Source organism: Phyllobates terribilis, unplaced genomic scaffold (assembly GCF_046119375.1).
Source record: "Phyllobates terribilis strain yellow unplaced genomic scaffold, ASM4611937v1 Scaffold_7__3_contigs__length_470593459, whole genome shotgun sequence".
In the NCBI taxonomy this organism is placed as follows: domain Eukaryota; kingdom Metazoa; phylum Chordata; class Amphibia; order Anura; family Dendrobatidae; genus Phyllobates; species Phyllobates terribilis.
Window position 1 is genome coordinate 268,606,849 of NW_027362767.1, and position 18,961 is coordinate 268,625,809.

At 42.7% G+C, this 18,961-nt stretch overlaps 1 protein-coding gene across 3 annotated transcripts in view; it reads left to right on the top strand.

Annotated features, from left to right (window-relative positions):
- The window catches only part of FIBCD1 (fibrinogen C domain containing 1), a 91,986-nt gene extending 84,695 nt beyond the window's left edge, over window positions 1-7,291 (top strand). For all 3 annotated transcript variants that reach the window (XM_073640710.1, XM_073640711.1, XM_073640709.1), the window contains exons 7-8: window positions 2,912-3,091; window positions 3,169-7,291. In XM_073640710.1, the coding sequence (XP_073496811.1) occupies window positions 2,912-3,091; window positions 3,169-3,428 (440 nt within the window). In that variant the 3' untranslated portion in view covers window positions 3,429-7,291. The remainder of the gene's footprint in view (window positions 1-2,911; window positions 3,092-3,168) is intronic.
- The last annotated feature ends 11,670 nt before the right edge of the window (window positions 7,292-18,961 follow it).

The following is an 18,961-nucleotide window of genomic DNA, read 5'->3' on the forward strand; positions in this document are numbered from 1 at the left end:
CCACCTTCGACCTATCAGGACAGGCATCCTTGCTTAACCACTGGAGACGGACCACGTTCCTACGGTTACTCCTCTGCCCAGTTGTCGGCAGAGACCAGACAGTCTCTACCCCTCTATCTCGGAAGGCTGAAAAACCATGTCTCTCTATCCAGAAAGACAGATCAACCTCCCTCCCCTCTACAGTGATGGAGCTCTCCCCTCTCCTCAGGGCGTCCAGGAGCTGCTGTTGCAAGTCACCATCCCCAGGGCCACCAGACGAGGGCGCACTATTACCCCCAGCACTGACAGCTCCTGAATAGCTTTGGGCTGAAGCCCCAGCCAATGCTGGGGGTGCAGCGGGACCATCGCCTACTTCCCCCCCACCAACACCAATGCTGCTCCCACCATTCACTCCACTCCTACTGCCATCATTCGCAGGACCACCACTCCCATCATTCACTCCACTACTTCTCCCACCATTTGCTACACCACTACTCCCACCATTCATTCCACCACTACCCCCACCCTTTGCTACACCACTACTCCCACCATTCATTCCACCACTACCCCCACCATTTGCTACACCACTACTCCGACCATTCATTCCACCACTACCCCCACCATTTGCTACACCACTACTTCCACCATTCATTCCACCACTACCCCCACCATTTGCTGCATCACTACTCTCACCATTCCCACTACTCCCACCATTCATTGCACTACTACTCCCATCATTCACTGCACCACTACTTCCATTCCCTTTACTTGTCACCCCATTACCTCTGCTGTTCTCTGCACCTTCCACAGTCACCTCCATTCCTTCCTCCCTTGTGTCTGGTGTCTCTGCACTCACACCTGCTGGGCCGGGGGAGGGGAGCACTTCCAGAGACTCCTTTCCCTGCAGCACCACACCCGTTTTCTTTTGGTTGCTGCTGGCTTTCTGCAGGTCGTCTCCTGGAGCGCCCCGCCCCCCTACTGCAGCATTTTGTTCCTTGTGCTGGGCACTGCTGCCCGCCCTGCACCCAAAGATTTTGGGGCCTTACTGTCCTTTTTGGGCGCTGGGGCACACTGCCCCCCTGTCGCAGCAGTGCGCCCAGTATTCTTGGCAGATGTTTTTTTCACATCCCTCCCGGCCTCCCCGGCCTCGGTGATAACCGGCTTAGCCACAGAGGGCAGGGAGGGAAACTCCACAGAACTCCCTATGTCCGGCGCTGTGAGTACCTCCACAGCCTCGCCCCCTGCACTGTTCCCCGCACAGATGGCAGCATCGCCGGACGTCCTTCTCCTCTCCCCACCTTGCCTCTGGCTCGAGCCCACTGCAGAGCCCGTGCCTTTAGGTTTGGTGGGGTTTACACAGAAGGTGGCAGGCGCAACATCAGACATTGGTACATACTTGTAACTCACCACCTCCTGTGCAGCTCCTCCGGTCTTCTTCCTCCTCTTTTTTTTCTCCTCCACTGGATCGTCCTCCCCGAAGGAAAACCGTGTCAGGTCCACTGGAGACTCCAGCAGTCGGATTTCCCTCAGCAATCCACCATCCTCTTCCCCCGACACTCCAGCCTCTGCTGTGGGAGTCCTCTGCCCTGCAGGGAGACCACTGGAACTCCGGCTCTGCCCCTCACTGGCTCCAGCACCTGGGACTCCAGTCACCTCTTCATCCTCCTCCTCCTCTTCATTAAGGACGCCGGCTGGCGGTTCTCCTGAGGTGTTTAACCCCTTCATTTCTGAGAACCGCCGCTGGTTCTTAAACCTCTCCAGGAAGGGACCTGCGCTTTTCTCAATCCCCACCCGGAGGAGCACTAACCTGACCACCTCGTCTCTGAGGGCTTTAAACCTCTGGAAGGTCGCGGGTCTCTCCTTGTTGGACGCCCGGGTGTTCAGGATCCGGGCCTCCCGCAGCTCCTCTTTCAGCTGGGTTAGTGCTTTGCCGGCGTCCTCGTATTCTCGTAGCATGGCGACCACTCGGGAGGAGAAGGAACTTGTGGACTCACTGGAGCTCATCTCTCCCCAGGATCTTGCTGGACTCTTGTTCCTGGGGCCTGGGGTGCCCCGGTCTCCCTCTCTGGGCGGGCGATGAACCGTCTCGGGGTTGGAGTAGGTGGGTATGTTTTTCTTCACCCTACCGGATCTCCTCACTCCCTCTTGGGCCGGTTGTTGTGGCTCCTTGTCCCCCGCCGGCATAGACCGGGGGATAGGAGGCTGGGAAGCCATGCCGGCCTCCCAGTAAGCCTGCCTCTCCCTGGGGAGAAGAGAGGCAGACAACGACTCTCCTCCTGGAAGTCCTGGAGCTCATGAGGCAGGTGCTACTCTCAGCAGGGAGAAACTGATTGTGGGCACCTGTCCTACAGTCTCCTCTCCCCAGTAATGGTTGATAACAGGGAGTAATAGATTGTACTCACCTGTCCTACAGTCTCCTCTCCCCACTAATGGCTGATAACAGGGAGTAATAGATTGCACTCACATTGTCCTACAGTTGTAATGGCTCATAACAGGGAGTAATAGCGGTTCCCCACACATCACCTCCTCCATCAATAGTGACAGGAGACATGAGCTGTGGTCCGGGGCTCGCTGGCCACGCAGGGATTTGCAAGTCTCCTTGTCGGACGCTGCACAGGAATCTTAATCATAGTCAGTGACTGGAGGATGGAGCCGCGGCTGCCGGGAGACACAGAGATTTGCATTCAGCCCTTATCTTATGTCCTCATTGAGATGGTGACTATGGAGCTGGACCCCTGCTTGGGCACCTCCATGCAGACAGCATCGGCTGTAGAATGAGAAAGTCTCCCGGACTCTGCAGAACGTCTCACAGGAGTGGAGCAGACGGTTCCAAACTATGCCAGATAGCTGGGTGTAGCCTGCAGTGCATGCATGGGAGCAGAAGGGGTGGTACAGTGTCGATGGGTATGTGACCTTTGCCCTTCTATCCTAGGCCTCCAGCGACTCCACCTACTGACCATGCAGACACATTACCAGCTCCGCATCGACCTGGCCGACTTCGAGAACTCCACGGCTTACGCTCAGTACAACACGTTTGGTGTGGGTCTGTACTCCGTGAACCCAGAGGATGATGGCTACCCGCTCACGGTGTCTGACTACTCCGGAACGGCAGGTAAACCCCTCATCAATAGTCTAAGACCCTGGGACATTCTCGCTCCTCTGTTGACGCCCTGCGCCTTGTCTCCTCAGGCGATTCCTTGGGTAAGCACACGGGAATGAAGTTCACCACCAAAGACCTGGACAACGACCACTCGGAGAACAACTGTGCCAGCTTTTACCATGGGGCCTGGTGGTACCGCAACTGCCATACCTCCAACCTGAACGGGCAGTACCTCCGCGGGCACCATGCCTCCTATGCCGACGGCATCGAGTGGTCTTCATGGACTGGCTGGCAGTATTCCCTCAAGTTTACAGAGATGAAGATCCGGCCTCACAGGGAGGACAAGTGATCGTCTCTCCTTTCTTGAACTTTTTGTTCCATTTTTTACAGGTGGGGGAGGAGGGGGATTAAGGACTTTTGAGGGGGGGGGATTTCCTTAACTTTCCAATATTGGTTGGAGCCAATGCATATGACATCCAGAGAGTATCCACTTGGCCAACAACGTCCGATGAGCCAAATTCTCCAGGATGGACCTTTCTCCATGTTGCCCCTTGAGCAACCATCTATCTACCATCCAGTGATTGACTATGGTTGCTCCAGTCTGAATTCTACATGCACACTACTCCCTCCAACGTCCTAGGTGCAATGTTTTTTAATATTGTTAGTGGTCCAGATGACTCCTTGTGTGTGGCTGGCAATTCCTTCCATAGAAGAGTCGTCCATCTTGTGGATCCTCAAGTGGACGTCTCCTGACCCTGTTGATTGCTCCTGATATGTCACAATATGAATATTCCCTTACATTGTCGTCTTCACCTCAGACACTAGCACAAGATACATTTTTCAACCCAACATTGAGATATCAGAACCAGGTCCAACAATGACTCCGAGGAGCTGAGACAAGGACGACACAGCGGCCCAGAAGTCAGACAAAAACGCTTAGTTCTGAAGTTTACAAAGTTAGAACTTTTCAAAAAGTTCCTCACTGTGGAGCAACGGGTAACATGAAGTGGTGCCCGCTGATAAGCTGATAAAGGATGTGTATGGGTAGCCAGACCACTGGGAAATTTGAAGGAGGTTCTTTGGGTCGAGTTTTCATCAGGTCTCCCAGACGAGCCTTTAATTGGTACAGACGGTAGGATTTTGAAATCCGGAGAGCAGCGCTAATCCTCGTCCCCCTGGCTACGGATTATCATCCACTCTGACAGATCTCAGTCATCTCTCATATCATCACCATAAAGTTTCTAGATATTTTTCTTGTCTCAACGGATGACATTGTGAAGTCGTGGTGGACAGTTGCTCAATGCAGCATTTACGATCAGCTCAGGCTCCATTACCAAAGACGAGTGGGAATTTACCTTGCAGCTTGCTAAACCTTCTCCGCACTCCTCACTGATGTATCGCTCGCTGGATAATTAGAGACAAAATACTAAAAAAAAGCTTCTCAGTGTCAGGTAGCTGCTCCTTTGGGAGAAAGACGTCATATTTTTTGGGGATATCAACAAATCCACCTCACGACCGCGCAGCCAGAATCTCGGTAATGAATCGCATTCTTGCGGATGTCATTAGCGTCTTCCGGCCGTCAGTCTTCACTTTCTCTGCTCCGTGGCAGCTGATATTGTAAACAAGTGTTTAGTAAATTAGAGGAACCGAGGCAGATATAACCTGGGACTTAATGGAGCATAGCCTCGTTTGGTTGGTTACATCCAACGAGCTGGATTAACAGGCATCTCATTAAGACCCCATCCTGGCATTGACGAACGTCCCCCCTCCCTCCATCTTGACAAGTAAAATAATTTGCTTTTAATGTCTTGGTTAAACGAGCATGAAGATGTGCGAGGAGCCATAACGCAGCATGAGCACCCGAGACGGCGGTAACTGCTGTCCCCAGCAACGAGGGACTGGGGGGGCTTCATATAAAGAGGTCAAGGTGGGGGGTGTACATATATAAATATGGGAGTGGGGGGGGATCTTTACAGTACAGGGGTTGAGGAAAAATCAAGACGCAGATGGAGCAGAATCGCGGAAGACATGGGCGGAGGATGAGAGTAGTGAACGAAGAAGAGATGGAGGAGCAATCACCACTACCATCTTCACTACACTGGAGGTCCCGGGGGCCGAGGTGCAGCTGGAGTAGGATGTTTTGCAAACAGAGTTTCTGTAGGGGTCTACAAAGGTGCAACTACAGTTGAAACCAGAGGTTTCCATGCACTATATAAAAAGACACATCTGCATGTTTTTCTCAATATCGGATATGAAATCAGAATTATCCTTTCCCGTTTTAGGTCAGTTAGGATTATTAGAATTTTTAATATTTGTTTAATATTTGCCAAATGACAGAATAATGAGAGAGAGAGAATGTTTTAAGGCATTTTTGTTACTTACTGCAAAGTCAAAAGTTTACATACAGTGAGATTACTATGCCTTTAAACAATTCTGGACTGCCCATATGATGATGTCATGTGTTTGGAATCTTTGTTAGGTTTTTTGGCAACATCTGAATTAATTAGAGACACACCTGTGGATGTATTTTATTGCACACCTGAAACACTGCTTCCTTGTGTAGCATCCTGGGACAGTCTAAAGAAATCATCCAAGATATCAGGAAGAGAATTGTGGACTTGCACAAGTCTGGCTCATCCTTGGGTACAATATCAAGATACCTGAAGTTATTTATCTGTACAAACAATTATACACAAGCACAAACAAGATGGGAATGTCCAGCCATCATACTGGCCAGGAAGGAGACAGGTTCTGTGTCCCAGAGATGAATGTGCTTTGGCCCGACATGTGCATATCAACCAAAGGACAAAAGAAAAAGACCTTGTGAAGATGATGGAGGAAGCTGGTGAGATTGTGTCAATATCCACAGTGAAAGGAGTACTGTATCAACATGGGCTGAAAGGCCACTCTGCCAGGAAGAAGCCATTACTCCAAAAGAAACATAAAAAAGCCAGATTAATGTTTCCAAATGCACACAAGAACAAAGACCTTAATTTTTGGAGACATGTCCTGTGGTCTGATCTGATGAAACTAAAATTGAACTTTTTGGATATAATGACCATTGTTACGTTTGAAGGAAAGAGGGAGAAGCTTGGAAGCCCAAGAACACCATCTTGACTGTGAAACACGGGGGTGTCCGCATCATGTTGTGGGATTGTTTTGCTGCAGGAGGGACTGGTGCACAAAATAGATGGCATCATGAGAAAAGAAGATTATGTGGCAATACTGAAGCAACATCTCAAGACATCAGCCAGGAAGTTAAAGCTTGGGCGGAAATGTGTCTTCCAAATGGATAATGACCTAAAGCATACTGCCAAAATGGTAACAAAGTGGCTTAAGGATAAAGTCAATATTTTTGGAGAGGCCATCACAAAGCCCTGATCTCAATCCTATTGAAAATTTATGGGCAAAGCTGAAAAGGCAGGTCCGAGCAAGGCGACCTACAAACCTGGAGCAGTTACACCAGTTTTGTCAGGAGGAGTGGGCCCAAATTCCGACCAACTATTGACCCAAGTAATTCAGTTTAAGAGCAATTGTACCAAATACTAATGAAATGTATGTAAACTGTTGACTTTGCAGTAAGTAATAAAAATGCCTTAAAACATTCTCTCTCTCTCTCATTATTCTGGCATTTGGCAAATATTAAAAACGATGGTAATCCTAAGTAACCTAAAACGGGAAAGGTTTATTCTGATTTCATGTCAGATATTGAGAAAAACATGCAGATGTGTCTTTTTATATAGTGTATGTAGGGGAGAAGGAGGCAAGGTCCAGGGATGGAGGTGCAGGTGGAGCAGAATTGTCTTTGTTTATAATGGAATGCTAGAAATGACAATGGGGCGCAGGGAGGTGCAGTGTCGCCTCCAAAACCAATGATCAGATGGAGGAGGATTTAGTTTCTACAATCGGAAGGGTTTGTGTTCACGGTGCAGCACTCCAGTGGGAATTGGGTGGACTTCGGTGCTCCAAGAGGCACAGAGAGGTAGGCCTAGGGTTGGCGTGCAGTTGGAGTAGAATTTTGTGCCCCCCTTAAAACTGACCACTTCCTGTTTACATGACCGTCGTGGCTCAGGCAGGTGCAATGATTTGTGGGAAATGAGATGTTTGAGTTTCTTACATTTTTTTATCGATAGTTTCAATGTTTGAGAATTTCCAAAATGAGATGAAAAAAATTAATGATTTTGTGTTAATTAAAGGTTCGGTGACAGAAAACTGGGTTTTGGGATCTTTTGTTCAGTGAGATGAAGATCCAATCGTCCCCAGTGTGTACAGTGCTGCAGCTCCGCGTGGACCAGAGTGATTGACAGCTCAGCTGCGATGCCACAGTCGAGGAGACCTCTGTACATGACCCCATATTCCCTGATAGATGGAGGATAGAAAGATCAGAGCATGCTGGCTGCAGTGCATTGTGGGACTTGTAGTGTATAGTGGTCTGTACACTTCTGGTGAAAAAAACATGACACATAGCAATGCATTCAACAGACTGCACTACGAGCCATAAGTATTCACAACAGCCAGCAGAATAATGAATACAGCTCTGAAGTGTAGGACATAATGAAAGTGTATGTGCTGAAGTCACCGTGTGCCGGGGAGGCAGGTGAATGAGCAAAGCCGAGACTCACAATTTACAGTAACACAATCTCTCCCACCAGCTAATGAGGGCGTCTGCCGGCGTGGGTGAAGCACCAAGTGAAAGCCGTGGGACATCACCCAGCTCCCATCTGGAGTGGATTAAGCTGCCAACTTGAAGAATCCTCTTCAGAAAAACTTACGAGGCAAAGAATGAGCTGTGAGAGTCTTAATGCGGAAGAGAAATGTTCAAGAAGCCACTTATACAAGTCCACCGACTCCACGACAAGAAGGAACGCTGAGAAATATTGACGGAACTGTGAAAAGAACCAAGATAATGGGGCTGAAACAGCACGAACGACGTGATAGCTCCACAGCATCTAAAGTCAAATGCTGAATTATCGGAAGAAGATCAACCACCCACCCTGAGAGAATGACAACACAACGATGTAATGAAGACAGAAATTCAGAAATAGAAGAGCTGACGTATACAAAATGCAAAGTAAATGAAGGAAAGGGAAAAGTAAATCCAATCAGTATATGGTGACCGCCCTTCGCCTCCATAATCAGTATCTGGTGATTGCCTGTCGCCTCCATAATCAGTATCTGGTGATTGCCTGTCGCCTCCATAATCAGTATCTGGTGACTGCCCGTCACCTCCACAATCAGTATCTGGTGACCGCCCGTCCCCTCCATAATCAGTATCTCCATCCATCCGCCCGTCATCTCCATCCATTTTCTTCTCATCACTTGTGCACATGTTGTGAAGGAACTCGGTAGTTGGTTGTTCCAAATATCTTGGAGAAGTGACCCCAGATCTGCCTCTATGTACAAGAATATAACTGTTATAATACTGCCCCTTATGTACAAGAATATAGCTATAATACCGCCCCCTATGTACAAGAATATAACTATAATACTGCCCCCTATGTACAAGAATATAACTACTATAATACTGCTCCCTATGTACAAGAATATAACTACTATAATACTACTCCCTATGTACAATAATATAACTTATATAATACTGCCCCCTATGTACAAGAATATAACTTATATAATACTGCCCCCTATGTACAAGAATATAACTACTATAATACTGCTCATATGTACAAGAATATAACTACTATAATACTGCTCCCTATGTACAAGAATATAACTACTATAATACTGCCCCATGTACAAGAATTTAACTACTATAATACTGCTCCCTATGTACAAGAATATAACTAATATAATACTGCTCATATGTACAAGAATATAACTACTATAATACTGCTCCCTATGTACAAGAATATAACTACTATAATACTGCCCCATGTACAAGAATATAACTACTATAATACTGCTCCCTATGTACAAGAATATAACTAATATAATACTGCTCATATGTACAAGAATATAACTACTATAATACTGCTCCCTATGTACAAGAATATAACTACTATAATACTGCTCCCTATGTACAAGAATATAACTACTATAATACTGCCCCTATGTACAAGAATATAACTACTATAATACTGCCCCATATGTACAAGAATATAACTACTATAATACTGCCCCTATGTACAAGAACATAACTACTATAATACTGCCCCTATGTACAAGAATATAACTACTATAATACTGCCCCTATGTACAAGAACATAACTACTATAATACTGCCCCTATGTACAAGAATATAACTAATATAATACTGCCCCTATGTACAAGAATATAACTACTATAATACTGCTCCCTATGTACAAGAATATAACTACTATAATACTGCCCCTATGTACAAGAATATAACTACTATAATACTGCCCCATATGTACAAGAATATAACTACTATAATACTGCCCCTATGTACAAGAATATAACTACTATAATACTGCCCCTATGTGCAAGAATATAACTACACTGCTCAAATAACACATCCTAGATCGGAATGAATGGAATATTCTCATTGAATACTTTGTTCTGTACAAAGTTGAATGTGCTGACAACAAAATCACACAAAAATCATCAATGGAAATCAAATTTATTAACCAATGGAGGCCTGGATTTGGAGTCACCCCCAAAATTAAAGTGGAAAAACACACTACAGGCTGATCCAACTTTGATATAATGTCCTTAAAACAAGTCAGGATGAGGCTCAGTATTGTGTGTGGCCTCCACGTGCCTGTATGACCTCCCTACAACGCCTGGGCATGCTCCTGATGAGGGTGCGGATGATCTCCTGTGGGATCTCCTCCCAGATCTGGACTAAAGCATCTGCCAACTCCTGGGCAGTCTGTGGTGCAACGTGACGTTGGAGCGAGACATGATGTCCCAGATGTGCTCAATCGGATTCAGATCTGGGGAACGGGCGGGCCAGTCCATAGCTTCAATGCCTTCATCTTTCAGGAACTGCTGACACACTCCAGCCACATGAGTTCTGGCATTGTCCTGCATTAGGGGGAACCCAGGACCAACCGCACCAGCATATGGTCTCACAAGGGGTCTGAGGATCTCATCTCGGTACCTAATGGCAGTCAGGCTACCTCTGGCGAGCACATGGAAAGCTGTGCGGCCCTCCAAAGAAATGCCACCCCACACCATTACTGACCCACTGCCAAACCGGTCATGCTGAAGTATGTTGCAGGCAGCAGATCGCTCTCCATGGCTTCTCCAGACTCTGTCACGTCTGTCACATGTGCTCAGTGTGAACCTGCTTTCATCTGTGAAGGGCACAGGGCGCCAGAGACGACTTTGCCAATCCTGGTGTTCTGTGGCAAATGCCAAGCGTCCTGCACGGTGTTGGGCTGTGAGCACAACCCCCATCTGTGGACGTCGGGCCCTCATACCACCCTCATGGAGTCGGTTTCTAACCGTTTGTGCAGACACATGCACATTTGTGGCCTGCTGGAGGTAATTTTGCAGGGCTCTGGCAGTGCTCCTCCTGTTCCTCCTTGCACAAAGGCAGAGGTAGCAGTCCTGCTGCTGGGTTGTTGCCCTCCTATGGCCCCCTCAACGTCTCCTGGTGTACTGGCCTGTCTCCTGGTAGCGCCTCCAGCCTCTGGACACTACGCTGACAGACACAGCAAACCTTCTTGCCACAGCTCGCATTGATGTGCCATCCTGGATGAGCTGCACTACCTGAGCAACTTCTGTGGGTTGTAGAGTCTGTCTCATGCTACCACGAGTGTGAAAGCAAAACCAACATTCAAAAGTGACCAAAACATCAGACAGAAAGCATTGGTACTTAGATGTGATCTGTGGTCCCCACCTGCAGAACCACTCCTTTATTGAGGGTGTCTTGACAATTGCCAATAATTTCCATCTATTGTCTATTCCATTTGCACAACAGCATGTGAAATTGATTGTCAATCAGTGTTGCTTCCTAAGTGGACAGTTTGATTTCACAGAGGTTTGATTTACTTGAAGTTATATTCTGTTGTTTAACTGTTCCCTTTATTTTTTTGAGCAGTGTACTATCATATTGCCCCCTATGTACAAGAATATAGTATAATACTGCTCCTATGTACAAGAATATAACTACTATAATACTGCTTTCTATGTACAAGAATATAACTTCTATAATACTGCCCATATGTACAAGAATATAACTACTATAATACTGCCCCTATGTACAAGAATATAACTACTATAATACTGCTCATATGTACAAGAATATAACTACTATAATACTGCCCCTATGTAAAAGAATATAACTACTATAATACTGCCCCCTATGTACAAGAATATAACTACAATAATACTGCCCCCTATGTACAAGAATATAACTACTATAATACTGCACCCTATGTACAAGAATATAACTACTATAATACGGCTCCCTATGTACAAGAATATAACTACTATAATACTGCCACCTATGTACAAGAATATAACTAATCTAATACTGCCCCCTATGTACAAGAATATAACTACTATAATACTGCCCCTATGAACAAGAATATAACTACTATAATACTGCCCCATGTGTACAAGAATATAACTAATATAATACTGCTCATATGTACAAGCAAATAACTACTATAATACTGCCCCCTATGTACAGGAATATAACTACTATAATACTGCTCCCTATGTACAAGAATATAACTACTATAATACGGCTCCCTATGTACAAGAATATAACTACTATAATACGGCTCCCTATGTACAAGAATATAACTACTATAATACTGCCACCTATGTACAAGAATATAACCAATATAATACTGCCCCCTATGTACAAGAATATAACTACTATAATACTGCCCCATATGTACAAGAATATAACTAATATAATACTGCTCATATGTACAAGCAAATAACTACTATAATACTGCCCCCTATGTACAAGAATACAACTACGATAATACTGCCACCTATGCACAAGAATATAACTAGTATAATACTGCCCCTATGTACAAGAATATAACTAATATAATACTGCCCTCTATGTACAAGAATATAACTACTATAATACTGCCCCCTATGTACAAGAATAATACTAATATAATACTGCCCCCTATGTACAAGAATATAACTACTATAATACTGCTCATATGTACAAGCAAATAACTACTATAATACTGCCCCCTATGTACAAGAATATAGTATAATACTGCCCCTATGTTCAAGAATATAACTACTATAATACTGCTCATATGTACAAGAATATAACTACTATAATACTGCCCCTATGTAAAAGAATATAACTACTATAATACTGCCCCCTATGTACAAGAATATAACTACAATAATACTGCCCCCTATGTACAAGAATATAACTACTATAATACTGCCCCCTATGTACAAGAATATAACTACTATAATACGGCTCCCTATGTACAAGAATATAACTACTATAATACTGCCACCTATGTACAAGAATATAACTAATCTAATACTGCCCCCTATGTACAAGAATATAACTACTATAATACTGCCCCTATGAACAAGAATATAACTACTATAATACTGCCCCATGTGTACAAGAATATAACTAATATAATACTGCCCCCTATGTACAAGAATATAACTACTATAATACTGCCCCCTATGTACAAGAATAATACTAATATAATACTGCCCCCTATGTACAAGAATATAACTACTATAATACTGCTCATATGTACAAGCAAATAACTACTATAATACTGCCCCCTATGTACAAGAATATAGTATAATACTGCCCCTATGTTCAAGAATATAACTACTATAATACTGCTCATATGTACAAGAATATAACTACTATAATACTGCCCCTATGTACAAGAATATAACTACTATAATACTGCTCCTATGTACAAGAATATAACTACTATAATACTGCCCCCTATGTACAAGAATATGACTACTATCATACTGCTCCTATATACAAGAATATAACTACTATAATACTGCCTCCTATGTACAAGAATATACTATAATACTGCTCCTATGTACAACAATATAAATACTATAATACTGCTCCTATTTACAAGAATATAACTACTATAATACTGCCTCCTATGTACAAGAATATAACTACTATAATACTGCTCCCTATGTATAAGAATATAACTACTATAATACTGCCCCCTATGTACAAGAATATGACTACTATAATACTGCTCCTATGTACAAGAATATAACTACTATAATACTGCCCCCTATGTACAAGAATACAACTGCTATAATACTGCCTCCTATGTACAAGAATATGCTATAATACTGCTCCTATGTACAAGAATATAACTACTATAATACTGTTCATATGTACAAGAATATAACTACTATAATACTGCTCCCTATGTACAAGAATATAACTACTATAATATTGCCCCTATGTACAAGAATATAGTATAATACTGCCCCTATGTACAAGAATAAAACTACTATAATGCTGCCCCCTATGTACAAGAATATCACTACTATAATACTGCTCCTATGTAGAAGAATATAACTACTATAATACTGCCCCCTATGTACAAGAATATGACTACTATAATACTGCTACTATGTACAAGAATATAACTACTATAATACTACCCCCTATGTACAAGGATATAACTACTATAATACTGTTCCTATGTTCAAGAATATAACTACTATAATACTGCTCCTATGTACAAGAATATAACTACTATAATACTGCCTCCTATGTACAAGAATATAACTACAATAATACTGCCCCTACGTACAAGAATATAACTACAATAATACTGCCCCTACGTACAAGAATATAACAACTATAATACTGCCTGCTATGTACAAGAATATAACTACTATAATACTGCTCCCTATGTACAAGAATATAACTACAATAATACTGCTCCTATGTGCGAGAATATAACTGCTATAATACTATTCTTATGTACAAGAATATGACTACTATAATACTGCTCCTATGTACAAGAATATAACTACTATAATACTGCCCACTATGTACAAGAATATAACTACAATAATACTGCCCCGACGTACAAAAATATAACTACAATAATACTGCCCCTACGTACAAGAATATAACTACTATAATACTGCCCCTATGTACAAGAATATAACTACTATAATACTGCCCCCTATGTACAAGAATATAACTAATATAATACTGCTCATATGTACAAGCAAATAACTATTATAATACTGCCCCCTATGTACAAGAATATAATTACTATAATACTGCTCATATGTACAAGAATATAACTACTATAATATTGCCCCTATGTACAAGAATATAGTATAATACTGCGCCTATGTACAAGAATATAACTACTATAATGCTGCCCCCTATGTACAAGAATATGACTACTATTATACTGCTCCTATGTACAAGAATATAACTACTATAATACTGCCCCCTATGTACAAGAATATGACTACTATAATGTTGCTCCTATGTACAAGAATATAACTACTATAATACTGCCTCCTATGTACAAGAATATAACTACAATAATACTGCCCCTACGTACAAGAATATAACTACAATAATACTGCCCCTACGTACAAGAATATAACTACTATAATTCTGCCCCCTATGTACAAGAATATAACTACTATAATACTGCCCCTATGTACAAGAATATAACTAATATATTACTGCTCATATGTACAAGCAAATAACTACTATAATACTGCCCCCTATGTACAAGAATATAATTACTATAATACTGCTCATATGTACAAGAATATAACTACTATAATATTGCCCCTATGTACAAGAATATAGTATAATACTGCCCCTATGTACAAGAATATAACTACTATAATACTGCTCATATGTACAAGAATATAACTACTATAATGCTGCCCCTATGTACAAGAATATGACTACTTTAATACTGCTCCTATGTGCAAGAATATAACTACTATAATACTGCCCCCTATGTACAAGAATATGACTACTATAATACTGCTCCTATGTACAAGAATATAACTACTATAATACTGCCCCCTATGTACAAGAATATAACTACTATAATACTGCTCCTATGTACATGAATATAATATAATACTGCTCCTATATACAAGAATATTACTACTATAATACTGCTCCTATTTACAAGAGTATATCTACTATAATACTGCCTCCTATGTACAAGAATATAACTACTATAATACTGCCCCCTATGAACAAGAATATAACTACTATAATACTGCCCCTATGTACAAGAATATAACTAATATAATACTGCCCCCTATGTACAAGAATATATCTACTATAGTACTGCTCCCTATGTATAAGAATATATCTACTATAATACAGCCTCCTATGTACAAGAATATACTATAATACTGCTCCTATGTACAAGAATATAACTACTATAATACTGCTCCTATGTACAAGAATATAACTACTATAATATTGCCACCTATGTACAAGAATATAGTATAATACTGCCCCTATGTACAAGAATATAACTACTATAATACTGCCCCCTATGTGCAGGAATATAACTACTATAATACTGCCCCCTATGTACAAGAATATAACTAATATAATACTGCTCATATGTACAAGCAAATAACTACTATAATACTGCCCCCTATGTACAAGAATATAACTGCTATAATACTGCCTCCTATGTACAATAATATACTATAATACTGCTCCTATGTACAAGAATATACTATAATACTGCTCCTATGTAGAAGAATATATCTACTATAATACTGCTCCTATGTACAAGGATATAACTACTATAATACTGCTCCTATGTACAAGAATATAACTACTATAATACTGCTCATATGTACAAGAATATAACTACTATAATACTGCTCCCTATGTACAAGAATATAACTACTATAATACTGCTCCTATGTACAAGAATTGAACTACAATAATACTGCCTCCTATGTACAAGAATATAACTACAATAATACTGCCCCTACGTACAAGAATATAACTACTATAATACTGCCTGCTATGTACAAGAATATAACTACTATAATACTGCTCCCTATTTACAAGAATATAATTACAATAATACTGCTCCTATGTGCGAAAATATAACTACTGTAATACTGCTCATATGTACAAGAATATAACTACTATAATACTGCTCCTATGTACAAGAATTGAACTACAATAATACTGCCTCCTATGTACAAGAATATAACTACAATAATACTGCCCCTACGTACAAGAATATAACTACTATAATACTGCCTGCTATGTACAAGAATATAACTACTATAATACTGCTCCCTATTTACAAGAATATAACTACAATAATACTGCCTCTACGTACAAGAATATAACTACTATAATACTGCTCATATGTACAAGAATATTACTACTATAATGCTGCCCCCTATGTACAAGAATATAACTACTATAATACTGCCCCTATGTACAAGAATATAACTGCTATAATACTGCCCCCTATGTACAAGAATATAACTAATATAATACTGCTCATATGTACAAGCAAATAGCTACTATAATACTGCCCCTATGTACAAGAATATAACTACTATAATACTGCTCTTATGTGCAAGAATATAACTACTATAATATTGCCCCCTATGTACAAGAATATAGTATAATACTGCCCCTCTGTACAAGAAAATAACTACTATAATACTGCTCATATGTACAAGAATATAACTACTATAATGCTGCCCCTATGTACAAGAATATAACTACTATAATACTGCTCCTATGTACAAGAATATAACTACTATAATACTGCTCATATGTACAAGAATATAACTACTATAATGCTGCCCCTATGTACAAGAATATAACTACTATAATACTGCTCCTATGTACAAGAATATAACTACTATAATACTGCTCATATGTACAAGAATATAACTACTATAATACTGCTCCTATGTACAAGAATATAACTACTATAATACTGCTCATATGTACAAGAATATAACTACTATAATACTGCTCCCTATGTACAAGAATATAACTACTATAATATTGCCATCTATGTACAAGAATATAGTATAATACTGCCCCTATGTACAAGAATATAACTACTATAATGCTGCCCCTATGTACAAGAATATAACTAATATAATACTGCCCATATGTACAAGAATATAACTACTATAATACCTCTCCCTATGTACAAGAATATAACTACTATAATACTGCCCCCTATGTACAAGAATATGACTACTATAATACTGCTTCAAAGCAAGGCAGAGCAGGCAGAAACCGCCGGAGCAGTGAGCAAGGCAGAGCAGGCAGGAACCGCCGGAGCGGTGAGCAAGTTAGAGCAGGCAGGAACAGCCGGAGCGGTGAACAAGGCAGAGCAGGCAGGAACCGCCGGAGCGGTGAGCAAGGCAGAGCAGGCAGGAACCGCCGGAGCGGTGAGCAAGGCAGAGCAGGCAGGAACCGCTGGAGCGGTGAGCAAGGCAGAGCAGGGAGGAACCGCCGGAGCGGTAAGCAAGGCAGAGCAGGGAGGAACCGCCGGAGCGGTGAGCAAGGAAGAGCAGAGAGGACAGGGCTCTGTTCACACTGAACAGACAGGAAGGGAAAAACAGAACCAGATACACACAAGGTACTTGCAATGAAGTAGCGAGTGGACTCTAAACTCACAACAGAAGTACAGAGACAACGAGTAGGAGTTAGGTACAGGTTCAGAGACTGCAGGAAAAGGGAAGGTACGGACACAGAGACAAACAGGCTAGGAGAGTGTTCAGACAGGAACTGACACTGCAACAAGATACAGGAGCGAGTCTGGGTATACGGCCCCCAAAGAGGCGGACAAACAGGCTAGGAGACTGTTCAGACAGGAACTGACACTGCAACAAGATACAGGAGTGAGTCTGGGTATACGGCCCCCAGAGAGGCGGACAAACAGGCTAGGAGATAATGCAGACAGGCCTGGGAATGCAGCCCCCAGGTTGGCAGACAGTCAAGAAACAGAACGGGACGGGACGGGATCTGGCACATCAGAGGCAAGGAGCCCTCTGAAGGAAAGAGTTGCTCAGGCACCTCCTACTGGGTGGACGGGGTTTAAATATCCAGTGACAGACAGCAATAGGCTGGAGACGTATTAGGGGTGCGCCCACAGCAGCTATAAGAATCAGGAAGTAACCGGGCCACCGCCCTAAGCAGACAGTCAAGGGACATGCACACAGCATGCACTGGAGCAGAAATAGCAGACTGAACAGACAGGTAAGATTGCGGTCTTGCATAGTGGGAGGTGGTGCACTATGCAAGTACGCCGCCAGGGATGTTACAGTACCCCCCCCTTACGCCCCCTCTTCTTCAAGCCTGCAAGAGTCATCTGTAGATAATTTGGAGGCCAATCCTTCTCTTCAAGAGGATTACCTCTTCTGTCCATTAGAGGAAACGAAACTGGTCTCATCATCTTGGTAACTAGGATGCTTCCTCCCATCGAGCCATCCTCAGCAACAGATGAAGTGGGTGAAGTACCGGGAACAGCACACAGAAAAGTCTCTCTCCATTTGTTAACAGGTAGCACCCTGGTGGATTCAGGAGACAACTGGAGGTCCTCCGCCTGGTTGGAGGGGTACAGAGATTCAGGGGTAACCACCGCCTTGACGTTCACTTTGCCAAGCTTACTGGATGCAGTGGGCGGCGTACCGGGTGTAGGAAAGTCTCTCCCCGTTTATCAGGTAGCACCGTGGGAAATTCAGGAGACAACTGGAGGTCCTCCGCCTGGTTGGAGGAATGCAGAGACTCAGGGGTAATCACTGCTTCGGAGTCCACTTTGTCAAGCTCACTGGATGAAGTGGGCGAGGTATCAGGTACAGGGTGTAGGGAAGTCTCTCTCCATTTGTTATCAGGTAGCACCCCGGAGGATTCAGGAGGCAACTGGAGGTCCTCCGCCTGGTTGGAGGGGTGCAGAGACTTGG